The sequence below is a fragment of the Mus musculus genome, chromosome 3 (assembly GCF_000001635.26).
Source record: "Mus musculus strain C57BL/6J chromosome 3, GRCm38.p6 C57BL/6J".
Taxonomy (NCBI): Eukaryota; Metazoa; Chordata; class Mammalia; order Rodentia; family Muridae; genus Mus; species Mus musculus.
In genome coordinates, this window is record NC_000069.6 from 105,988,007 (window position 1) to 106,015,086 (window position 27,080).

General features: G+C 40.2%; 1 protein-coding gene across 2 annotated transcripts; it reads right to left on the reverse strand.

Annotated features, from left to right (window-relative positions):
• Positions 1-8,950: 8,950 nt before the first annotated feature.
• Pifo (primary cilia formation) lies at positions 8,951-26,640 on the reverse strand. Of its 2 annotated transcripts, none has more exons than NM_001200028.1 (6): positions 26,422-26,640; positions 13,092-13,237; positions 12,366-12,464; positions 11,522-11,652; positions 10,266-10,383; positions 8,951-9,193 (listed from the first exon to the last, which is right to left on the reverse strand). In NM_001200028.1, exons 1-6 carry the CDS (start codon positions 26,597-26,599, stop codon positions 9,125-9,127), a joined length of 741 nt encoding a protein of 246 aa, NP_001186957.1. In that variant the 5' UTR covers positions 26,600-26,640; the 3' UTR covers positions 8,951-9,124. The 2 variants fall into 2 exon arrangements, with proteins under 2 accessions (NP_001186957.1, NP_083880.2); NM_029604.3 differs by lacking the exon at positions 26,422-26,640 and adding an exon at positions 13,321-13,491.
• Positions 26,641-27,080: the final 440 nt, after the last annotated feature.

A 27,080-nucleotide genomic window follows, 5' to 3' on the forward strand; every position in this document is an offset into this window, starting at 1 on the left:
AAGAAAGAAAGGAAGAAACCCACCCACTTGCTTTCTCCTCAAGAGGATATTGAGAAAACAAATGGATACCCTGGCTATTAGATATTCTGGTTTCTGGGCACCAGGCACACACATGAGTCACATACATACGTATAGGCTCTTCATGTAAGCTTCTGGCTCAGGCTGTCAGGGTAATGTGTAAGCCTATTTACCATTGGCTCCATCTCCCTTGTCCATATCTATGTAACATACCAGACTCCAGAACTTTTTCCTTAGATATGGCTCAGTTCCTGCTACAACATAGATTCTAAGAAGAGTTTTCCTTATGAAGCAAGCAGGACTTACTTCAAAACAAGCCATCATTAAGTAGGAAAGCTTATGCTGGGAGTTTATTTAAAATGACTGTAGGTGGTATACTTAAGTCTCTAGATCTAATGCCATTACTTGGGCATCACTTTGTGGGAAATGGAGGAAATGGACTGTGTTCTGCTGACTTCCTATAATACCAAGGGAAATTTAGAAATTTTGAGCCTGTGAACTATGATAATTTTTATAAAAGGTTTAGTAGCCAGGGTTTTACCAAGGCTAGATTAATAACTTATCACAGCCCCATTGATTAATATGTTAAAACTCTGAACGTTTGAAGTTATAGCATCATATGTATCATCTGTCAGTCTCATTTTTCAGATACCTTAAATAAACTTCCTCGAACCTTTACAACTCACATAAATCTTAAACTTTTGCTTTCTTCTTTTCTTCTGGAAACATCCAATTATTTTGAGACAGGTGCTTGAATACTGAGAACAGTCACCAAAAAGCATGTTCTTTTAAATAAAAGTAAATATTTTAGTAACCACAGCATGTGTGTGTGTGTGTGTGTGTGTGTGTGTGTGTGTGTGTGAGTATGCCACAGCACACATGTGGCAGTCAGAAGCAACTTTCAGGAATTGATTTTCTTTTTTCACTGTGCATTGTGGGGATCAAACTCAGACCATCAGGCCTGTGTGGCAATTAGCTTTATCTGTTGAACAACATCCCCAGTCTCATACTACTTACAAGAGAAGGTGCTGGTACAGCATTCATACTACGGTTTGAACTAGGGTGTTCTAAGGTACATACATATATGCACATGACAGACTGTTCTATGTTTGCATACACATATATACATCGATATGTTTGGAACAGACTGGTTTATGTCTGCATACATACATGTAGTTTGTTTGTAGCCTGAAAATGTTGTTTCTTTATCCTCTCAGAAATCTTCTTGAACTTGGGAGTTTGCAAAGTTCAAAGTAAAACAGAGGTACAACAATAAAAATCTGGTACTACTCATTAATCCCCTACATATGCATTCCTTCAAATGAAAACTAATGTGCTATGCACACTCCATTAAAGTCTACTTGGCAGGCCGAGAGGCCTGGAAGCACCCACGAGGCAGGGAGTTTCAAGGAAACTCAACCTCCTGGAACCAGGCATTCTCATAACCCGTATACTCATACCCTATCCCCGCGTTAGTCTGGTGTATGGATCCACGTGCTTTTAGTATTATTTTATTATAAGTGCCTTTAAATATTGAATTCTGACATAGCTAAGCCTTCGCCAGTGTTCCAACATCCTAGAAAATCCTTGAAGCTGACAAACTTGGAACTCAGTAGGAATTCAGTAAGAATGTTACCTATTCAGTAACATTCAAATTTACTTCTAGTAGAGACAGTGAGACTAATTAGGCATTACAAAGAACGGTGCTGGAATAACTCAAGGCTGGTCTGCAGAGTGATTACTTAGGACCGTAGCCAGTCTCACCCAAATGGCCTAGCGAATAGGTGGGTTTACCATGACAGAGTTAGGGAATCCCCCTGAGACAGCTAGGCCCAAAGAAACAGCATAATCAGGCATTTACTAAGAACCCCTGGTAGTGGGCTTAACAATAGACTAGCATTACTTCTGGCTCCCTTCTTAGTGGTAGTGGCCTCGTCCCCACGTTCTTTTGATGTATACATTCCTTTTGTATTGTGTCACTGTAACTCAGCAGATGTATCTCGCCTGGTTTCTTGTCACTCTTCTGTATAAAAAGTATGATCTCGACTTGAAAAATTACATTCAGATTCTACACAATCTCTCGTGTGATTCTTTCATTCATTCGTTGACTCCTTGTCCACTTGCAATCAGAGACCCATTCTACGCAGACAGGGACCAAAAGGGTCTGCGGCACTAATGTAATTCTGTGCTTTCTCCGTCTCTCTTTATTGTGAGTAGAAGGTATTTGCTAGCAAGATTGATCATTGCTCACCATGGCTGCTGTAGGGTCCTGCTCAAGGTTGGCTTGTAGGAGGTGAAGGAAAAACCTACAGTTAACCTTGTTAATGTAAACATGGAAGAGAAATGGGAGGAACTCTGTTCACGATGATCTTGGTGCAGAAACAGAGCTTTGACGTTGCCCTGCTAAATTAAGGTTGAAGTCCACCATTGTCTGGACAGTTTTCTGAGCTCAGCACAGTATGGAGGACTCCCTTCACTGGCAGGGCCTCCCCTTCTCTGACCTTGTCTGGGGAGTTCAAAAAATTCCACATGCCTCTATCTGCAGAATGTCATGTAGCCTTGGTTAACAGTATAGGTTCAACTTCTTTCTCTTGAGAAGAACCCATTCAGCTAGCACCTGAGATTCCTGAAATGCTTCCCCATGCTACTGAGGCATTTCAGACCTTCAGCTAATGAATTTTGCTCAGCCTGGATATTACGACCATTGCCCCCCAAACTATATAAGCTTTGAATCACCCCAAGTTCAGTTGATCTGTCTGCAGCTGGTCCTTCCTGACTTCTTTGCCCTAGTGGACCAATATCTGCTAATGATCCCTGGGGGCGGGGAGGGTCACAGTTCAGTATTTAATATGGCCCTCCTCAGTCACACATCAGCCAATTTATCCAGTAAGATGCCTGAGAATTTCCCAAGCAGGCTCTGCCACTGCTCCAGACTAGAATGTTGACTTTGCAGAGTGTTTCTGGAAGCCTGTGGGTTTCTTCTTTAGTAAAAATGTTTGCTGGGAGGTGTAGGTTCTTTTGTATAGGGTTTCACATTCTTTCTACCACTTAAATATTCCCAATAATCTTGCTGCTGAGATGAAAACACTACTTGTTTCTACAGCTTAGTATAGAGTTCTGGGGACATTGGTTGCAGTCAGGACCTGGGCCAAGATCTAGACATAATAGAAGGATTTAAGCATGTCAGAAAAGTGATTAACAAAGATTCCAGTTTGTATGTGAACACTCTTGGTTTAATATTGCATATATAGCAGGAGGCTAAGTTAGGCTCCTTATTTTAACTATCTGGCTGGTCCAAAATATGTGTATTTTAATAGGACACTTCAGAGTTCTACTGCCTTCTCCTACTTTGAGATGGTTGGTACTGTAACTTTCTAGACCATTGACTAAAAAGTTATTAAGTGGAGAAGGTAGAAGCATAAGTAAAACTTTTATTCTTATTCCATATATACTTATGTGGGACTACTGCATGGGAATCTCCACTAAAATAATAGTGACATCAGAAACCTGGCTCAACGATGGCTTTATTTAAGTTAAAAATTTCTTTATGTGTATGCAGACAATCATTTCTCCTGTGGAAGTCAAAGGACAACTGTGGGATCTATTCCTCCACCTCTTGGATTACAGGCAGCAAACACCAATCATCAGGTCTAGCACTCTCATCATTGAGCCATCTCACCAGCCCACTGATGACAAAGTTAAAACTATGAACCTGAGAGAACCGAGGAGTTTGCATCCTGCCATGTCATTTTGTGTTGTGTCAAGAAAACAGACTCAGAGAGCTTATGCACGGATATCCTGGAAAGCAAGCTTTCTACAAGCACTAAGAAAGCCTGGGTGTTCAGAGACTGACAGGATGGAAACACAGATGTTAAATGGGGGTAGTTTTTAGAACAGCTGGAATGGTTATTGGTTGGCTGTTTTGAGATGGGTGGGAAAAGAAGGCAGGGCACAGGATTAAACCATGAGACAGTTAGTCGCTTAGGAAACAGCTGTGGGGAAGATGTCATCTTGTTTTCAACCTTTATTTTCAACCATAATTTTTATTAGGAATATGGCCACTAGGTGGCAGCAACACGCAGGGTTATGTTTTGTTTCAGTAGGGAATGAGAAAAACAATCACTAAACATGCCTGTAAAAATGAAATCAAATCATGGTTCTCATTACCATAAAAGTTGTTTTCATCACACACTCTGAAACAAAGATCTTGGGCTTATGCAGCTGTGATCAGACAGAGTTCTGCATTCAGACAAACCACACTTGAAATTCCACCGCTGCCTTTTATTAACTGTGATCCTAGGGATCACAGTTGCCCTAATCTGGGTATTGCCATGATCAGACATCATGTGTGCCTGAAATAAATTTGTTAAGTGATGTCCTCAGCAGCAATTATTTCCCCTTAAAATCTTTCTAAAAAGAAATGTTACGTTAGACTTTAGGGGCATTGAGCATGGTGACATTTCCAACATGAACCTCAATTTGCAGATCAAGGGAGGAAGACAGGCTCCACATGGAAATGGCTAAGAAAGCAGGTGAATAGTGTCACCAGAGCATATTCCAGCTTTGCATGATCAATGCTGTTTGAATGCTCTGATTTATTAGAGTGATGGAATAAGGCATTTCTCTCTCCTCCTTTGTACCCTTAATTTAATTTTCCTTGCATGCAAACTCTGTGCCCAGGCTAAGTCCTGAATTGTCTTGTGTGTTCACACACATGCATATATGTACCCACTATGGTGAGTCCATAGAAAAATGCACACATATGTGGATATGAGTGTTCTAGAGAATGCTGCCACATGCCTCATGCTTTTCTCTGTGATTTGAACTCTGTGAAGTTAGAGACAGTTCAGGAATGCTTTCCATTTCTTATGGCTGTGTCAATACAACCAAAATCTGAAATCTGAGATGAGGATGCAAGAAAGTATGATGAGCTAGCCACTGTGGGCCTGGGAACCAGACCAGGCCTTTTGTAGCATCCTTTTCAGGAAGGCCAAGGAGGAATCTCACAGGGGATCACAGGAAGTGGGGCAGGGACTTAGGCCCTTTGTGTTCCCATTTCTCTGGAGCTCCCCATATTTGTCTTTCCCTTCTCTTAGTCTGTGATCAGTTGCAATGACATACAGGGCATGCCCACTATCACTTTCACCATCATCAAACCCATTTCCTCCCCTCTCCCTTACCTATATGTTCAATGCACACACTTACCAGGATACCTGCTGTATACTTTGATCAGGTTAGCCTAAGCAGAAGCTCTTTGTCCCAGCTCATACCTGGACAGCTATGGTGGAACCAGTAGGAGCAAGGTTGATGTTGAATAAGAATTCAGAGCACAATATGAGTGTAATGAAATATAAAGTGGTTATTGCAGTTTTGGGGTTGAGGCCACTAACCTGACATTCCCCAATAGACAGTCCCTGTGAATTATGGGAGCCATTTTCCTCAAGAATCTTTATTCTAGGACAAAGCTAACAATGAGAATAGGTGGTGGGGCTGCACTTCCTCTGCCTAGATTAGCTAGAGTTCTTTTTTTACCGTTCTTGGCAGGGCTCTGGGGACCTCTTGGTGTTTCCATGGGCCAATAGCAGCATTTTTATGGTCTTGATGCCTCTGATCACCAGAATTTTACTTTCTATAAGTCATGTGTCACAGGGGAATATCAACTGGAAACAAACCACGGTTTTGGACCCCAGAACGTTTTGTTAAAGTCCCACTCTTTTTTTTTTTTTTTTTTGTGTATCAATTGTTCATTTATTCAGTCCAAATTTTTTCCTCTAATCTATGTTATACATTTGTCATAATATCTTATGGCTCTTTCTTCCAGTTCAGGCATCTGGAACATCCACAGCTCTGCCCTCTCCTGGTCTCACATGCAGTTTCCTGTGTCTGATGGGGCTATTTTCTCCAGGTCTCACCTGCAATTTCTTGCTTCTGCATATTTTCCTTCTACATTTCTTTTGCACATATTCCTCTATACTGTGTTTAAAATTTTATGCTGCATGTTGCACATTAAAGTAAAGTCCCACTCTTGAGTGATGTCCTTCCCTTTGTATTTATATGTTTTAGAGACTGTCTGAAGGTGAGCACTGTATATGATAAAGGAAACTGCATATGCAGATTCAGTATTGTACATCTATGGGCAATTAGGTGGATACTGAGAATGGGACTTGTCAACCCAACTTGCAGGGTCAGCTGCAGTGCCCTGTGTTAAGGCTGTTTGAAGTTCTCAACCCACCTTTTTTTTTTTTTTTTTTTTGCCAATAACATTGTAAATAAAAACCATCATACATCCAAAAAAGAAAAAAAGTCCCATTTTTGAGCATCATTCATGCTTGATGGAGCCCAGTAGTTGAATTTCTGTTACAGTTGGCCATTTGAGGTGGGTTCTTCTGATGCAGAGGGCTGTGTTTAGGAAACCAGTTATAGTAATTCCCCTGCATCCTTAAAACTATTTCTACAGTGTACATTTCACATCACACACCATGTGGCTAAAAAGATTTGTCCAAGATGTGAAAAAATGCCAGATAGCTTGTGGGAGTGAGTGAATATACCTACACATTTTCTTTTCTTTTTTTGGAAGATAATTTTATAATTATATTTATGTACAGAAAACTTAGTGTACATTTAGCCCAGTTTAGTGACGAGTTCTTTAGCCTTTGCCTTGAGAGGGGACTTGTGTCCAGACTGAGGTTCTTAGCTCTTCCACCTGCTTCCTTGCAACTCTACTCTGACTTAACTTCACTTACAGATCTTTTCCCTTGCAACAGAAGAGCTTATTGTATGCTACCTTGACTGTTTTCTGCCACTGAGTTTCAGTGAGGCTTCTGATTCTTGTCTTACAAGAAGTCTTCTTTCTTGTTCCTCTTTTTGGTTGTTTTTGAAACAAGATCTCACTAATATAGCTCAGACTGGCCTCAAATTTATGGCCCTTCTGCCTTAGCCCCCTGCTTGTGAGCATAATTACATACATGTGCTGCAGTCAAATACTTCCCGACCAGAAATCGTAAGTTGTGGGTTATCAGATTAAAAGAGGGCTGTGGAGGCTTTGGGTGTAACTCAGTGGTTGAACACTTACTTGTCTAACATGGTAAAGCACTGGGCTTAATGCTTAGCATTGCAAATTAAGCTAAGTAATTAAAAAATTAGAGAAGATTATATAAGGTAAGTGGGGTAAGTGAAAATGCTTTTTAGTTTCTGGTATCTTTATAATTATTTACATATTTAGTTTAGTTCTCAATAGAGACTTTTCTGTTCTTTGCCACTATGATTTCGGAAAACCTCAGTCCTTAAGGAATTAGACCTCTATGGCATTGTTCAGCCAAGAGCTTTTGTTTCTAACTGCTCCCTTTAATGGCTAAAAGTTACTATGTGGTTCTAATGGTTACTGTCGGCTAGAGCTTTCCTCCTGTCTTTGGTCATGACTTACTCATGGGTATCCAGACCCTTGAAGATTTGCCCCTTAATAATTACTAAGAGACTACAAGTGGACCCTAAAGCACTTTCTAAAAAGATAAGATGGGCCACACTTGGGGCAGGAGAGATGGTTCAGTGGTTAAGAGAATTGACTGCTCTTCCAGAGGACCTGGGTTTGATTCCCAGCACCTACATGGTGGCTCACAATGGTCTATAACTCCTGATTCAGGGGAATCTAATGACCATGTTTTGGCCTCTGAGGGCACCAGGCATGCATGTGTAACACAGACATTCATGTAAATAAAATACTCACCCACATTAAAGAATAATAGGCATTATGTAGTGCTAATCTTGAATAAGTATGAATGATTTTAATGTTAGGAAGAAGGGGCTTGCCCTCTGTCTTAGTCAGGGTTTCTATTCCTGCACAAACATCATGACCAAGAAACAAGTTGGAGAGGAAAGGATTTATTCGACTTACACTTCCATACTGCTGTTCATCACCAAGGAAGTCAGGACTAGAATTCAAGCAGGTCAGGAAGCAGGAGCTGATGCAGAGGCCATGGAGGGATGTTCTTTACTGGCTTGCTCAGCTTGCTCTCTTATAGAACCAAGACTATCAGCCCAGAGATGGCCTCACCCACAAGGGGCCTTTCCGCCTTGATCACTAATTGAGAAAATGCCTTACAGTTGGATCTCATGGAGGCATTTCCTCAACTGAAGCTCCTTTCTCTGTGATAACTCCAGCTGTGTCAAGTTGACACAAAACTAGCCAGTACACCCTCCCAGGCTAGATATGCAGATATATACTTTAACATGGATGCTGTGTATTCATTCATTCATTCATTTGCTCTTTGAGACAAGGTCTTTCTTGACAACTCATAACCTTGACTGTCCTCACTATGATGTTCAGGATGCTGTCTGCCTTTCCTTCCCAAATGTTGGGATTAAAGATGTGTGCCACTATGTCCCGCTATCGTGGATTCTTATTTCAAACCCCAAGACTCACTTGTAAACCTGCAGGGACCATTTAAATGAAGGGCAGACCCAATCTACTAAGCACCTTGTGGAATTTCTCTAAGACTTCAGGTTGGGTATATGTTGATTTCTGGTATTCCCAATGCTTGTCAGTTGCCTGGCATTAAGTGGGAATTCAGTACAAAGGCTAAGCAAGTGATGTCATGGGTAATGGGGCTTTTGGATTCTTTGAGTGTTATGTCAGTATAAGAAAGAACAGAACCTGGAAATTTCCATTCTATACCAGAGAACTCATAAGCTCGAAAGAAGCCCCCAAACATAATTTAAGTATTTTCTATACTTTGTGAGCTCAAATCCTATCTAAGTCCTTGATATATAGGGGCTAAAATCTAACTAGTGGCAAAGCTAGTTGTAGAACATTCAAGATGGATACCTGAGAACGAGAAGCAGTATTTAAGAGATCCCTGAGTATTTCTCAAAAATAAAACAATCTGGTTAGATAACCAACAGGGACAACTAGACCACAAACAAAGAGACAGAGTAGGAACATTCTGAACCAGCCTTTATGTATTTGGAGGGTGACAATGAGACCCTGTCCCTCTCTGGACACGAAATGGGCAGACAAGAGGGCCGAGGAACACAGAAATACAGGAGCAATTATGTCCTCAGTTCTGGAGACTCTGTGGTCAGGACAGCACGTGAAGACAGTGCCTACATTTCACTGGTAATATAGGCTAAAGTAGGCCACACGGCTACGATGCTTTCTAAAGTCCTTGTCTGCGGACAGCTGCAACGAAAGAAAATTGTCTAGCTTAGTATCCTAGTGAGGATCTTCTGCTTCCGATCTTCCTGGCTACATGAAATAAAACTTCACAGTACTGACCCTATGGTCTAAGTAAAGCCAGGCCCAATAATAATTGAGGTGTAGTGATTCAACATTTGTGAACTGAGAACATCATACTCTGGTGTTTATCATGCTAGGAATTAGTAGCTATGTGGAAAATTCTGAGTAGTTGATCAGCATCTTGAAGGCAAGGATTGTACGTTTAACTATGTTACCCATAGGCCCTAGCATATACATCTATATATTAAGCATATAACAAATATTTATGGACATAATCCTCAATTCCACTAGGGAAAAAACATAAATCTAGAATTATGATGGCAAATCCATATTAGGTACATATTCTTATGTACCGTATTAAATGATTTTCCATATAACTGTTATTAAGCTTTATAACAATGCCAGAAAAATTAATTGCATTATTAAATCCATTTTAAAGATAAAAATTGATGCATAGAAAATCCCTAAAGACCATAAAGGAACCCAAGACAGAACTCTTATTTAAAGACAGGTAATACGCTCCACATTCTTGACCAGGATGCTCTCCAGTTCTGCAGTGATCTGACTCACATGTGATATGTCAGAAAGAGCAGTGAATCAGGAGTTATAAATATGAACTGCAGCTGCCCAGTCACCTAATCATTACTATTCTCAATATCTTCCTATGTTATATAGGCTATTTTTTCTTGTTTACTTTAAGGGATTATCAGAAGCAGTTATTCCCTTATCTAAGGAACAAATAAAATATGATATTTGGTTAGTCATAATTATTTATAAAATGCTAATGCAGATGTATAACTCTCCAAAAAGATCCTCACATTCACACACACACACACACACACACACACACACACACATACACACACACACACACACACACACACACACACACACACTCACTCCTTCAGGGGATCATGAACTACCTTAATTTCACTTACAGACTTCTGGTTAAGAATAAATGATATATAGTATGTAGTACTAGACAGAACAGTGTTTTAAAGGCCACTCTTATTACCTCAGCCTTTAGAGTCCTTTTCTCTAGACATGGAACCTGAGACCAGTCTGGAGATCCAAATTTCATTGGCCAAGTAACTTTTGGGACTGACTTCATCTCTGGATTGTATGTGCCAGGGCTAGAAATAAATAGAAATACAGATATCATGGTAGATGACTGAACAAAACATCTTACCAGTCTTTGGGAAAAGAGGACTAGCCTTTTGATGTCAGGCAAACATGAGCATCATTTCCCTGTTATTTTATTTCTCATTAGGTTAAAGAAAACCAGCCTCAACATCCAAATAGGGTAATGACAGACTCTAGTTTAAGAATATTTCTGTAACTCAGTGTCCTCAGCCGACAGGCCAGCAGATACCAGAAGAGTGAGTGGTCAGAGACCCACTGTGATGACAGATAAGTGCTGCCCAAGATCTGAACTTCATGAAAGACATTCAGCAACAACCTAGCCTACAATCTAGGGACAAGCAAAGCAGAACCATTTGCTTTTCTTGTCACTGAGATTAGTTTTGGGTTGCCTTTGTTTGTAATCCTCTTACAGACTCTATTGTGAGGGGATATTTCCTTCCTTCTCACTATACCCTAGCCATGATAATGTCTCTCCTTTTCGACCTCATCAAATTCTTTCTTAATTTAAAGTTTTTGTGCTTGTGGTTCTTTCTGCTCTGTCTTTACACCTTCATAGAAATGACTTAATCTATTTGTTCAGGTCTCAGATCCAATAGTACTTGCTGAATGCTTTCCTTAACAATCTCAGATAAAGTAGCCTCCAGCGTATCGCTCTACATCCTGTTCTAATGCCTCTCTCTATAGGACAGCACCAGCTCACCACATGTTCAGGTGTGAGCGTGACAGGGCTTATGCTACTGTCCTGGGGTAACTGTCACTTGGCCTACTTCACTCGTGGAAGTGTTGAAGTTTGATTAGTGAATTATATGGTTAGTATTCTTACTACTGTTGATATTTTCTCGAGTATTTATGTCTGAGTTTGTTAGTTCTAATATGTAATCTCCAGGAGATCAGGATCCCTGTTTGGTGGGTATAGTGAATGATATATGGAAGCTACAAAACCGCCGGACACATTAGCAAATATCTACTGAATTAATAACTGACTCTACAACCTAAACAGTACCAGAGACCTGGAAAGTTAGATATCAAATCTTTAAAGATTTAGCTGAGAAAGTTTGGATGTAATTCCTGCTTTATGTACTTCTTTTCCTATTTCCCTTCGAAATGCACAGTAAGCAGTAGACATACCCGGGGTAAGAATCACCCTTTGCTGCACTCCTAAATCGAGGCATCAAGATATTAAATGGAGCAAAGCTTTTTTTGTGTTTTTCACTCAAAGTATCAACTTTCTGATACATCCCTGGGTATGGTGTCACATCCTGTAATCACAAAAAGATTAGTGGATTAAATACAGATATCTTTCATAAGATATAATCTATATCTTGATAAGATATAATTTAACACAAATCACTTAAGGTAAACAAAACAGAGTCATTTTTATCCTGTTTATAAGTCATCTACATACAGGTTAGTGTGTCAAAGATGTAGAAATAGGGCCTTGTAGGCAAAAACCTAGTATGGGGCTGGGGAAGTTGTATAATGACATACAACACACAGAAATAAACTTAGTATGGGTAAGGAACCAATGTTAGTTGGTACAGTCTACCACTGGGAGAATTTTATAGTTAGTATCTCCAGTCCTTGACTGTCTATGTGGAAAACCACTAATAAGAGAGTAGGAACTTATGCAGCCCGGTTAGAGCTCAGTGAAAGCACATTTGCCTGGTGCAGTCTAGGCTCAGAACTACATCAGAAAAAGAAAGATAAGATTTCCCCCCACATAATTAGACTTGAAATCTAGCCAGACACATATACCACAAAGTAAAAAAGTTGGAATTTATCCTTTAACTGACAAGATAACGTGATGTATGTAGGTTCTCAATTTCAACTTTTGGTTATTAAAACCTTGCTTTGGATCCATTTCTTTAGTGAAGGGCTTTTCTCCCTGCTTCCCAATCATCTACCTGTGTTAATGTCTCAACATAAATTTATGTTGCCACATGATCCACCCAGAACAATCCCAGAACATTACCTTGCTGATTGGCTTAAACCTCACAGCTGTCCTGGCTCCAATAGCATAGCCTTTCGTACTGGTTGGGACTTTCGATAGATTATATGCCAAACCATTCCACTTCCAGTGGAAGGAAGAGAACGAAGGCGGGGTGGGGTGGGGGGTGGGGTGGGCGTGGGGTTGGGGTGGTGGTGGTGCGGTGGTGGGGTGGGGTGGAGAAAGAAGAAAAGCATCAGAATTAGTAACACAATCCTAGAACGGCCTTCAAAGTGGAGTGAATACAGAATGTGTAAACTTCTCTGCAAGACATGGCCTTCCCCCACCTTGTCTTGGTTCTTTTATAGTCAAAAGCATAGAGTTCAACAAATGACACAAGTGACTTTGCAAAGAGGTGTGGCTGGACAGACAAACACATGAATTTCTGTGTATCCCAATGGCTTCAGTCTTTAGAGCTGTCAACAACTGAATTTACTTTTATGGAAGAGTCAGCCTGAAGATTGTACTGACTGACAGCTCAAGAGGGCGCTGGAAGTGAAGACAGGGAAGGGATTATATGAAGACAAGCTTGCGTTTAGTGGGGGATGGAAAGTGGCGAACTATCGTAGTTTACACATAGGCTCTACAGCTTGTCTCATATTGGGACCCAGAAATTAAAGTTACACATAGAGCAGTTTTTCTCCCAGAACACCTATGCATCCTGCTGTAGACAGGAAACTGAGTCCCACCCAAGGGGAAGTGAATACTTACATCTGTTGCTGCTGCATAACACCCAGGGCCTGTGTGGGGCATTCCCCTAAGAGGGAGATACAGGTTCCCCAGCCAGGTTGGGGGATGGTAGTGAGGAAAGAGTTTCCTCGCTTGACGTGTTCCAAAGGAGTAATTATTCACCTTCCCTAAAGATCAAGAGAAGAAACTCCAGGTGAGCACGTGGGTGGAGGGAAGCATGGGGCAAGGGGACCGTGCTGCCAACTCTTACATTGTAAAGCAGGTGTAACTCCACGGAGCGGAGGAGCAACCGGTATTTCCTCCGTGTTCATCTCTCCTGCTCTTCTTACCCTTCTTCTGCTGTCTGCTCTGTAAATCTCTGCTACTCTCCTTACCTATTCTGCTGAAGCACATCCTGCAGGGTGCTAGGATTAGCTCTGTGTACTACGTTGCCAAGGGAACGGAACCGCGGAGAGCTCTGAGCGCGCCTGCGCAGCAGGTTGCTCAGGACACAGGTCAAGTTACATCTAAGCTTTGAGGCTCTTAACTCTAGAGGGTGGCACCAGCTAGGCACCAGGTGGAAGGGCTACATGGGTGAGTGTGTGGAAAACTTCTTTGGAAAAGTCCACGAAGAATACACTGCTGTAAAGGTAGGTCTATGGGGCTCAGATCACCCTAGGTCTGGACTCCGGGGACCAGAAAAGGAGAAAACTCTGTGCTGACAAGTGAGGAAGATTGTGCCTCTGAACGATGCCTGGAGCAGAGGACTGTGGGGCAGGTGGGTGTTGAGATTGCGCTGACAGCAAGGACCCCATCAGGTCCATTTTAGATCCGTTTTTCTTTTTCCTCAAGTCTGAGATCGTGTGTGTGTGTGTGTGTGTGTGTGTGTGTGTGTGTGTGTGTGTGTGTGTAGGGGTGCAGGGGTAGGAGAGCGCAGGAACGTGTGGGTAGGAGGCTTTCAAAAGCTAATGGCTCTCAGTGGAACACTAAGAGTGCATTTGCATTGTTGAAGAGCTTAATAATTTAACATTTTTGTAAGTCTCAGTATCCTCATAATTCTACTGACAGGTTTGCTGAGTGTTTTAAGGCTGTGGAAGCAAAACCACACAGTGTGTACTTCCTAGCAGTTGTCAACGTAAAAGGTTTTCATCACATAGATAACAGCCAACTAACCTTTGAGCTTTTTCATACTACTGAGAGAAAGAACATCAGAATGTTTGTTATTAAACTTTGTCCTGTGCAGAAACAAGAACTTTTCTCCCCTGTGTTTTAGGGTAGCTTTACGACTTGTCCAGGTATAGGAGGTAACAAGACACACTGTCTGGCCCATGCTGCTGTGTGTCTTCCTTCCTCCCTCCCTCCCTCCCTCCCTCCCTCCCTCCCTCCCTCCCTTCCTCCCTCCCCCCCCCTCTCTCCTTCCTTCCTTAGATTATTTTTTAGATTTTTTTATTAGATATTTTCTTTATTTACATCTAACCCTTTACTAGTTTTCCCTCTGAAAATCCCCTATCCCTTCCCTCCTCCCCTGCTCCCCAATCTACTCACTCCCATTCCTGGCCCTGGCATTCCCCTATACTGGGGTATAGAACCTTCACAGGACCAAAGGCCTCTCCTCCTATTGATGGCCAACTGGTCCATTCTCTGCTACATATGCAGCTAGAGCCACGAGTCCCACCATGTGTTTTCTTTGGTTGGTGGTTTAGTCCCTGGGAGCTCTGGGGGTACTGGTTGGTTCATATTGTTGTTCCTCCTATGGGACTGCAAACCCCTTCAGCTCCTTGGGTCCTTGATCTAGCTCCTTCATTGGGGACCCTGTGCTCCTTGAGCATGACTGTGAGCATCCGCTAAGATTTTTTTTATTAGATATTTTCTTTATTTGCATTTCAAATGTTACCCCCTTTCCTGGTTTCTCCTCCAAAACCCCCCTATCCCCTCCCCTCTCCCCCTGCTCCCCAACCCAGCCACACCTGCTTCCTGGCCCTGGCATTCCCCTACACTGGGGCATAGAGCCTTCACAGGACCAAGGGAGGACCATCTCTTCCCATGATGACCGACTAGGCCATCCTCTGCTATGTACACAGCTGGAGCCCTGAGTCCCACCATGTGTACTCTTTGGTTGGTGGTTTAGTCCCAGAGAACTCTGGGTGTACTGGTTGGTTCATATTGTTGTTCTTCCCATGGGGCTGCTAATCCCTTCAGCTCCTTAGGTCCTTTCTTTAGCTCTTTTGTGGGGACCCTGTGCTCAAAGCAATGGATGGCTGTGAGCATCCATCTCTGTATTTGTCAGGCACTGGCAGAGCCTTTCAGGAGACAGCTATAACAGGCTTCTGTCAGCAAGCACTTGTTGACATCCACAACAGCGTCTGGGTTTGGTGACTGTATATGTGATTTATCCCCAGGTGTGGCAGTCTCTGGATGGTCATTCCTTCAGTTTGCTCCACTCTTTGCCTCTGTAACTTCTTCCATGGGTATTTTGTTCCCTCTTTAAGAAGGATAAAAGTATCCACACTTCGGTCTTCCTTCTTCTTGAGTTTCATGTGGTTTGTTGTTGGGAGCCGCCCCCACATTCGCCGTCACAAGATGGCGCTGACATCCTGTGTTCTAAGTGGTAAACAAATAATCTGCGCATGAGCCAAGGGTATTTTATGACTACTTGTACTCTACCTTTCCCGTGAACGTCAGCTCGGCCATGGGCTGCAGCCAATCGGGGAGTGATGCGTCCTAGGAAATATAACTCTCCTAAAGAGGGAAGGGTTTTCGGTTTTCATTATTGAAGGGGCTTTCGTTTTTGGGGCTGGGCGCTGGGCGCTTGCCCTCCTGGCTCCCAAAGATGTAAGCAATAAAGTTTTGCCGCAGAAGATTCTGGTTTGTTGCGTCTTTCCTGGCCGGTCGTGAGAACGCGTCTAATAACAGTTTGTGAATTGTATCTTGGGTATTCTGAACTTCAGGGCTATTATCAGTGAGTGAGTACCATGTGTGTTCTTTTGTGACTGGGTTACCTCAGTCAGGATGATATCCTCGAGATTCATCTATTTGCCTAAGAATTTAATAAATTCATTGTTTTTAATAGCTGAGCAGTACTCCATTGTGTAAATGTACCACACTATCTGTATCCATTCCTCCGTTGAGGGACATCTGGGTTCTTTCCAGCTTCTTGCTATTATAAATAAGGCTGTAATAAACATAGTGGAGCATGTGTCCTTATTACACGTTGGAACATCTTCTGGGTATATACCCAGGTGTGGTATTGCGGGATCTTCTGGTAGAACTATGTCCAATTTTCCTGAGGAACCGCCAAAATGATTTCCAGAGTGGTAGTACCAGGCAGGTAGATAAGTACCGTACAGTTTTTATCACAATTGCTCTGTAGTACAGCTTGAGGTCAGGGTTGGTGATTCCACCAGAAGTTCTTATATTGTTGAGAATAGTTTTTGCTATCTTTGGTTTTTTGTTATTCCAGATGAATTTGAAAATTGCCTTTTCTAACTCTGCAAAGAATTGAGTTGGAGTATTGATGAGGATTGCATTTGAGTATGTAAATTGCTTTTGTCAAGATAGCCATTTTTACTATATTAATCCTCAGATTAAGGATTGGTTTGTGATTTAGGATAAGATTTAGGATTGGTAAAAATCCTTTCCCAATCTGTTGGTGGCCTTTTTGTCTTATTGACATTGTCTTTTTCCTTACAGAAGCTTTGCAATTTTATGAGGTCCCATTTGCCTATTCTCAATCTTATAGCACAAGTCATTGCTGTTCTGTTCAGGAATTTTTCCCCTGTGCCCATATCTTCAAGGCTTTCCCCCACTTTCTCTTCTATAAGTTTTAGTGTGTCTGGTTTTATGTGGAGTTCCTTGATCCACTTAGACTTGAGCTTTGTAAAAGGAGATAAGAATGGATCAATTCACATTATTCTACATGATAACCACCAGTTGAAAAATCCTGTCTTTTTTCCACTGGATGGTTTTAGCTCCCTTGTCAAAAGATCAAGTGACCATAGTTGTGTGGGTACATTTCTGGGTCTCAGTTCTATTCCATTGATCTACCTGTCTGTCGCTGTATCAGTACCACGCAGTTTTTATCACAATTGCTGTGTAGTACAGCTTGAGGTCAGGCATGATGATTCCACCAGAGGTTTTTTTTAATCATTGAGAATAGTTTTTGCTATCCTAGGTTTTTTGTTATAGCAGATGAATATGCAAATTGCCCTTTCTAACTCAGTGAAGAATTGGGTTGGAATTTTGATTGGGATTGCATTGAATAGTTTGAGGAGATTGCTTTTGGCAAGATAGCCATTTTTACTATATTGATCCTACCAATCCATGAGCATGGGAGATCTTTCCATCTTCTGAGATCTTCAATTTCTTTCTTCAGAGACTTGAAGTTCTTGTCATACAGATCTTTCACTTCCTTAGTTAGACAGCAATGTATTTTATATTATTTGTGACTATTTTGAAGGGTGCTGTTTCCCTAATTTCTTTCTCATCCTGTTTATCCTTTGTGTACAGAAAGGCCACTGATTTGTTTGAGTTAATTTTATATCCAGCTACTGCACTGAAGATGTTTATCAGGTTTAGGAGTTCTCTGGTGGAATTTTTAGGGTCACTTATATATACTATCATATCATCTGCAAAAAGTGATATTTTGACTTCCTCCTTTCCAATTTGTATCCCCTTGATCTCCTTTTGTTGTCTAATTACTCTGGCTAGGACTTCAAGTACTATACTGAATAGGTAGGGAGAAAGTGGGCAGACTTGTCTAGTCACTGATTTTAGTGGGATTGCTTCCAGCTTCTCTCCATTTAGTTTGATGTTGGCTACTGGTTTGCTGTATATTGCTTTTATTATGTTTAGGTATGGGCCTTGAATTCCTGATCTTTCCAAAACTTTTATCATGAAGGGGTGTTGGATTTTGTCAAATGCTTTCTTATCATCTAAGGAGATGATCATGTGATTTTTGTCTTTGAGTTTGCTTGTATAGTGGATTATGTTGATGGATTTCCGTATATTAAACCATCCCTGCATACCTGGAATGAAGCCTACTTGATCATGATGGATGATTGTTTTTATGTTTTCTTGGATTCGGTTTGTGAGAATATAATTGAGTATTTTTGCATCGATATTCATAAGGGAAATTTGTCTGAAGTTCTCTTTCTTTGTTGGGTCTTTGTGTGGTTTAGGTATCAGAGTAATTGTGGCTTCATAGAATGAATTGGTAGAGTACCTTCTGGTTTTTTTTTTTTTTTTTTTTTTTTTTTTTTTGGAGTAGTTTGAGGAGAATTGGAATTAGGTCTTCTTTGAAGTTCTGATAGAACTCTGCACTAAACCCATCTTGTCCTGGGCAATTTTTGGGTGGGAGACTATTAATGACTGCTTCAGTTTCTTTAGGGGAAATGGTACTATATAGATTATTAATCTTATCCTGATTTAACTTTGGTACCTGGTATCTGTCTAGGAAATTGTCCATTTCATCTAGGTTTCCAGTTTTGTTGAGTATAGCCTTTTGTAGTACGATGTGATGATGTCTTAGATTTCCTCAGGTTCTGTTGTTATGTTTCCCTTTTCATTTTGATTTTGTTATTTAGTGTACTGTCCCTGTGCCCTCTAGTTAGTCTGGCTAAAGGTTTATCTATCTTGTTGATTTTCTCAAAGAACCAGCTCCTTGTTTGGTTGATTCTTTGAATATTTCTTTTCCTTTCCACTTGGTTGATTTCAGTCCTAAGTTTGATTATTCCTGCCATCTACTCTTCTTGAGTGAATTTGCTTCCTTTTTTTCTAGAGCTTTTAGGTGTGCTGTCAGGCTGCTAGTGCATGCTCTCTGGTTTCTTTTTGGAGGCACTAGAGCTATGAGTTTTCCTTTTAGGACTGCTTTTATTGTGTCCCATAATAATTTGGGCATGTTTTGACTTTATTTCCATTGAACTCTAAAAAGTTTTTAATTTCTTTTTTTTTTTTTGTTATTTCTTCCTTGACCAAGTTATCATTGAGTAGAGTGTTGTTCAGCTTCCACGTGTATGTGGGTTTTCTCTTTTTTATATTGTTATTGAAGATTACCCTTAGTCCCTGGTGATCTGATAGGATGCATGGGATTATTTTTGTATCTGTTGAGGCCTGTTTTGTGATCTATTACATTGTCAATTTTGGAGAAGGTACCTTGAGGTACTAAGAAAAATGTATATCCTTTTGTTTTAGGATAAAATATTCTATAGCTATCTGTTAAATACATTTGTTTTATAACTTCTGTTAGTGTCACTGTGTCTCTGTTTATTTTCTGTTTTCATGATCTGTCCATTGCTGAGAGTTGGGTGTTGAAATCTCCCACTATTTTTGTATAGGGTGTGATATGTGCTTTGAGCTTTAGTAAAGTTTCTTTAATGAATGTGGATGCCCTTGCATTTGGAGCATAGATGTTCAGAATTGAGAGTTCATCTTAGTAAATTTTATCTTTGATGAGTATACAGTGTCCCTCCTTATCTTTTTTGATAACTTTAGGTTGAAAGTAGATTTTATTATTCTATATTACAATGTCTACTTCATCCTTCCATCTTAGCTCCAACCATCATTGGGAAGAGAGGTCCCTTGGTCTTGCAAACTTTATATGCCCCAGTACAGGGGAATGCCAGGGCAAAGAAGTGTGAGTGGGTGGGTAGGGGAGCAGGGTGGGGGCAGGTATAGGGGACTTTCGGGATAGCATTTGAAATGTAAATGAAGAAAATATCTAATAAACAATTGAAAAAAAAAAAGAATGCCTACTTCAGCTTGTTTCTTGTGAATTTCTTGGAAAATTGTCTTCCAGCCTTTGAGGTAGTGTCTGTTTTTGTCCCTGTGGTGGGTTTCCTGTATGCAGCATATATGGGTCCTTTTTTATGTAACCAGTCTGTTAATCTATGTCTTTTTATTGGGGATTTGAGTCCATTGATAATAAGAGATATTAAGGAAAAGTCATTGTTACTTCCTGTTATTTTTGTCATTAGAGTTGGAATTTTTGTTCATGTGGCTATCTTTTTTTCAGGTTTGTTGAAAGATTACTTTCTTGCTTTTTTTAGAGCGTAGTTTCCCTCCTTGTGTTGGAATTTTCTATTATCCTTTAAGGGCTGGATTTGTGGAGATATATTGTGTAAATTTCTTTTTGTCATGAAATATCTTGGTTTCTCCATCTATGGTTATGGAGAGTTTTGCTGGGTATAGTAGCCTGGCCTATGTGTTCTCCTAGGGTCTGTATGACTTCTGCCCAGGATCTCTTGGCTTTCATAGTTTATGGCAAGAAGTCTGGTGTAATTCTAATAGGTCTGTCTTTATATCTTACTTGACCTTTTCCCCTTATTGCTTTTAATATTCTTTCTTTGTTTTGTACATTTGGTGTTTTGATTATTATGTGTCGGGAGGAATTTCTTTTCTGATCTAATCTATTTGGTGTTCTGTAGGCTTCTTGTATGTTCATGGTCATCTCTTTCTTCAGGCTAGGGAAATTTTCTTTTATAACTTTGTTGAAGATATTTACTGGCCTTTTAAGTTGGGAATCTTTGCTCTCTTCTATACCTATTATCCATAGGTTTGGTCTTCTCATTGTATCCTGGATTGCCAGGATGTTTTGAGTTAGGATCTTTTTGCATTTTGCATTTTCTTTGATTGTTGTGTCAATGTTTTCTATAGTATCTTCTGCACCTGAGATTCTCTCTTCTATCTCTTGTATGCTGTTTGTTATGCTTGCATCGATGGCTCCTGATCTCTTTCCTAGGTTTTCTATTTCCAGAGTTGTCTCCCTTTGTGATTTCTTTATTGTTTCTACTTCAATTAATCCTGTATGGTTTTGTTCAATTTCTTCACGTGTTTGAATGTATTTTCCTCTAATTCTTTAAAGTATTTTTGCATTTCCTCTATAACGGCTTCTACCTTTTTACCTGTGTTCTCCTGTATTTTATTATGGGAGCTATTTATGTCCTTGAAATCCTCTATCAGCATCATGAGATATGATTTTCAATCCCATATTGCTTTTCAGGTGTGTTGGGGAATCTTGGACTTGCTGTGGTTGGAGAACTGGGTTCTGATGTTGACAAACAGTCTTGGTTTCTGTTGGTAAGATTCTTGTATTTGCCTTTTGCCATCTGGTTATCTCTGGTGTTAGATGTTCTTGCTGTTTCTGGCTTTTATCATTATCACAATAATTTAGCAACGTTGCTTAACTAAGTTAGATATTCTATCCAATAATGTAAGATACTGACCATGGAGAAAACAGTGAGGAATGCTTGGGAACTCTCACTGTATGCAATGCATTTTTTTTTTTTTGGTGTGAGTGAAATAAAATCTTTCACTCTTAAAACAAATAAAAACAAAGACAAAGAAAAAGAAAAAAAATACCTAAAGGAGACTTAATGACCCAGATTATTCTATAACACTTGCAAAATCTTGATGATAGTATTTGCATTACAAGAAAATCTTTATGAATGTAACTGAAAAGAAACAAAATAAAGTTAGAGCAAATAAAATGTAGTCTGTCACTTCAAAGGCAAGGTGTAGTTATCCCAGGAATGCAAAGTTGATATAATATTTAAGAGTAAAACCAATATAATTTGTTATATTAGCAAACTACAATTTATAACTTTTAACCTGAATCTCTTTGTAACTTAGGAGAAACTTTGATATTGTTAGTGATGAACATGTCCAAAATACACTTCATGATGTAAATCTGAAAAATTTTATCTTGAGATTAGAATCAAGGATGACCACTGTTTCCATATTTCTAAGCTGTTGAGAAACAGATGAGTACAAGTTCATATTGATATATATTACAGATATAATGAGAAAGAAAATTCTTACAGAATGATGAAATATATAGTTATTTGACCACCATCATGGTTGTACAGACAATTGGAAATAGGTGCCAAGACCCACGAGTTCCTCAAGGAGCAGATCCCAAACACAACTACAAGTAAAACATACACTGAATTTTCAACCACTGAACAAGATGCAAACTGATTAAGTTTTGTATTGATTATATGGTGAAATGATAGTATTTGGGGTTAAATCAAAAACATGATTAAAATGAAGTTGTTGCATTTCATTCTTTTTTAATTTGGCTACTTGAAAACTTAAAACTATACAGATGACATATGTTGTATTTTTTATTGGATAGCTCTGAGTGTATAAAGTATGGTTACAAAGTTGTGACAAAAATCAGTTCATTTAATAAAAAAATAAGGAAGCCTAGAGTGTTAACTTCATAAAAAGACTTCAAATATTTGGCAAATATATGAAAGGTGCCTGTCTGAGAACTTACAAAGGCCATACACTTTCAAGCTTAAAGGAGATAGATAGACACTGGGTGACTAAAAGTCTAAGTATGTTAGGAACATGAAACAGTGGAAACTCTAGACTGAATGAACTTCTGTTGAATGTGGTGGTTTTAATGAGATGCCCACACATCATAAGTCTTGGGCATTTGAATATTTGCTCCATAGTTGGTAGCTGTTTAGGGGAGGATGTGGCCCTGCTAGAGAAAGTATGCCATTGGGAGAGGGCTTTGAGGTTTCAAATATTCATGGCTCTGAGCTTCTTGTTTATAGTTTGAGATGTTAGCTCTCAGCTGTGCTTTAGTAGCCTGCTATCTCTGCTCCACTATTATAGACCCTAATCTTCTGGAACCAGAAAACCCCAAATAAACTTTTTCTTCTATGAGTTGCCTTGGTTATGGTGTTTTATCACTGTAACAGAAAAATAGCCAACACAAAGGAAATGTAAATCAGTAATTGCATTCACCCTGGACAACTGTAGTGACCCTTACAACACTGAACATAGACAGCTCTATGGCCCCTTAATATCCCTCCCTGGCATTTACTTGGCAACAATGCCCACAATGGTGTACTAAAAGACATTTGACAAAATTAAAGAGCAACATTTTTTTAATAGTACTAAACTAGAAACAAAGATATCCATTATTAACAAAATTGAAAAATAAATCATGGAATAGTAATATAAAGGATAACAGTAAAAATGAAATGAAAAGCAATGCATCCTGGGGCTGGGGAGGTGGTTCAATCAGCCAAGTGTTTGCTGTATAAACATGAGGACCAGAGTTCAATGCCCAGCACACACATAAAAGAGCATGATGGTATATTTTCATAATCACTGCACTGAGGAGGTGGAAACAAGATTATTCATTGGACTTGCTGGCTGGCCAGAATGGGCATTCCAGGCCAACCAAGAGTCCCTGTCTCAACAAGACAAGGTGATTATTGCTTGAAGGATGACACATCAGGTTGTAGGTTGTGTGCTAGCACAGCACACACATTCACCTACTCACATGGACACACATATCACAGACAAATAAAAATAATGAAAAGAAGCCTGGTGAGGGGTCACCCATCATCAAGGACACTTCTCTCTGTAGCAGACAGAGGCCAATACGAGAAAACTACAACCAATCAAAATACAGAGTTGTGGGACACAGTCTCAGTGGACACATCTACAAAACACATTTTCACCTAAGGCTCAAGGAGTATTGTTGAAGAGGGAGGAGAAAGACTTGAGAGCTCTTACAGGCGTGTAAGAGCTAGAAGAGCAGGGGATTTGCTGTGAGACTTTCTCTCCCACTAGTGTCAGAAGCTACACCCATAAAGTCTGAATGTGACTGCCTAGTCCTGAGCTGAGCAAGGACAACATGTGGATAGGGAAAGGTTGGGAGACCTCAATCCTACACAAAGACTTGCAGGCCACAAAGGAATGATGAGGGTGGAAGAAGTGGTCCATTTCAAAGAGGAACAGATTAACTGGCTATCCAATACCAAATGGTCAGCTCTAAAAACACACATTACAAGCAACATTATCCAGACTGAGTAGGTTATATTTAAGGAACACACACACACAAAACACAGACACACAGACACACAGACACACAGACAAACACACACACACACACACACACACACACACACACACACACACACACACACACAAATGTAATGAAAAAAGAGGCCATGAATTCGAAAGAGAGCAAGATGTACTGTGTAGTAACGTTTGGAGGGAGGAAAGAGAAGGAAGAAATAATGTAGTCATATCATAATCTTACAAATAAAAGAATTTAAACAAAGGAGGCTGAAGAAATGGCTTGGTGGGTAGGAATCAGTGGGTAGGAATGCTTGTTGTTCAAGAATGAAGACCTGGATTTGGATTCCCATCACCTGTATAAAAAGCCAGGCATGGTGCTCATACCTATACTTTTAGCACTGATGATAAGAGGATCATTGGGGCTTGTGGGTCACTGGCCTAGCTGAAAAAAAAAACAAAAAAACAAAACAAACAGAGAGCTCTAAGTTCACTGAGAGGTCTCCTCTTAAGGCAGTAAATTGGATAGGACAGAGGAGGTGTGTTCTTGTGGCCATTAATGTGTACATCCACACACACATATGCACATGTACATTCATTTCATATGTCCATACACAAAACAATAGAAAAATTTGCAAGGCAATAATACAGTCTCACTATGTTAAGTGAAGGAAGTCAGATATGAACATCCACAAGAAACCCAAGCCAGATTTTATGATATTTCAAAATAAGTAAGAGTAATGTATGAGCTGGGTGTCAGGACAGGGAGCCCTTTGGTGGAGCAGGCTGAGAGGCCGTATGAGGCAGTCTGTGTAGTGACAGTGAGTATCTGTCTACACCACTGAGCCCACATGCTGAATCTAACCCATCACTTCATTGTTGATTTAGGCCCTTCTTGGTATTCTTATACATCAATAAAATAATTTATATCAACATCTCTGAGCCAGATGTGCTGGTACCATCTGTGATTCAAACAGTCTGGAGGTGGGAGCCAGAGAATATGGAGTTGGAGATGAGTTTGAGATGAAATACTTTGTTTCAGGAAACAAAAGCAAAAACAAAACCACAAAACACCTAACAATGACACAACACTGTCCACTCACTATTCATACATGACCTATCTCCTCTGCCTTTTAGAGTAAAGGGATTTTATCTACATGTTACACGTGTTCACGTTGTGCACCTTCTTTGCCTTCTCCTGTTACCACAAACTAGTAAGGTAGGAATTCTGCCTCCCCACTCCTATTCTCTCCCTCCCTCTTTCTCCTTCCTTCCTTCCTTCCTTTCTTCCTTCCTTCCTTCCTTCCTTCCTTCCTTCCTTCCTTCCTTCCTTCCTTCCTTCCTTCCTTCCTTCCTTCCTTCCTCTTTCTTTCTTTCTTTCTTTCTTTCTTTCTTTCTTTCTTTCTTTCTTTCTTTCTTTCTTTCTTTCTGTAAGGACCTATGTCCCTGGCTGTCCTGAACTCACTCTGGAGAATAGGTGGGCTCCAACTTCAGAAATCTGACTGCCTCTGCCTCCTGAGTACTGGAATTAAAAGCATACACTACTATACCTGGCATTAATTTTCTTAACACTTTCTTTTGGTGTCCACTTGTAAATATGCTCTAACACTCATATGAGATTAAAATTTGAATTTCCTAATCCCAATTCTACTTGTTATAAAATATATGGTACAAGAATCCAATGCCGTTGTCTTCTAAAGTTGCTGACGATGAGCATCTACTCACAGCTATACATGACCTAGTATTAGAATTTGGTATTCTTTTAAAAATTAAGATTAGGGTATTATGTATCAGTCTATGAAATTTTGTGCTGCAGAGTGTGTTACTGACAGATTTAATAGTAGAACAAGAAAGTGAACATCATGAAATGTCACCCACAGCAGGCCTTAGAGCTGAACAAGATTGGGAACCTCTATTCTGAGGAGTGAAAATACTACTACAGGAGAGTTGTCCAGAGGAAATTGATAGTGAAGAGGAAGCCAACTTCCTAAATCCTCCCTTCTAGACTTTCTTAAATAAATGTCACACTCTGTCATTTAGTAATAACATGTGAACACAGGCTGTGAAGTCTCATAGACTAGTGTGCACCAAGTCCTGGTTTGTGTTTCCTATCTTCATGATCTTGTGGGAAGTACTGAAGCTCTTAGGCCCTGGTGTATCTATAAAGGAATAAAGGTAATTGTGTGTGACAATAATCACGTCTTCCCTCCGAGGGCTGCCGTGAGACTGTAGGGGTCCACTGGGGCAGTTCAGACATGTAGATTGAGTGTAAACTTGCTAATACACAGCTGAAATGCACCTCTAGCTCACCGCTTCTGTGCCCAGGTCATTAGCCAGCTCCAAGGGCACTTTTGTTCTAATTTTTCTGATTGGAGAACTCTCTTTGCCAAGGCTTCTAGTACAGCTAGCTGGGTCGGTTCTCCTTCCAACCCAGGACCTGGTTCCTTCTCTTATCCTCACATGAGCTCTATCCTGCCTCTTGACAATTTATTTCCTACCAGGAAGGGGGTAGTTTCCCTTTCATATATGTACTAGAGCCCGAGAGATTCATTACCATGAGTGATGTCCCGAAGAGCATGATGTTCATTCCGTTGTGTGAATTCATTCTCTTTGGTCTTTTTCAGTTCTTCTTCTACCTTAGCCCTTTCAGATGCCTCAAGAGATTTGAATAGTAACTGCATTGCATGACAACTTTCAGGGGGCTTGACGTCCTCCTCATTTTCTGTCTTCATGAGCCACTACTTCCTTCATAGGCTTTAAACAAGAAAATGAAGGGTGTTCCCAAGACTAGCTGCTAAGCAACCACCCTGCCTTAGAAGCTCCCCTTTAAGTCATTATGACATGGTTTTCTGCAAAGCAGCACTGTGGTATAAAGGCAGATAGAAAGGCTGATTTGAGTAGCAACTCTATCAGTGACCAACAACAGGATACTAGGCTGAGTCTCTTAAGCTGTGGTATAGCTTAATGCGTCTTGTTCATTTCTACCACAAGGAGATTGTCTTTGCCATAATTTTTCCCAGATAAGAAAATTGTTGGCTGTCTTTGGCTTTCATTAAGATCTTCCCACAGAGTCATTATCTGAGACAGGATGAATCAAAATATTGTCTTTCACTGGGCACATTTTAACAAGCTTTTGTCTACTTCATTTTCCCTTTTTATTTATTGTCCAACACTGCAGAAGCAACATATCACTATCCTAAAAGGAAGTAAAAG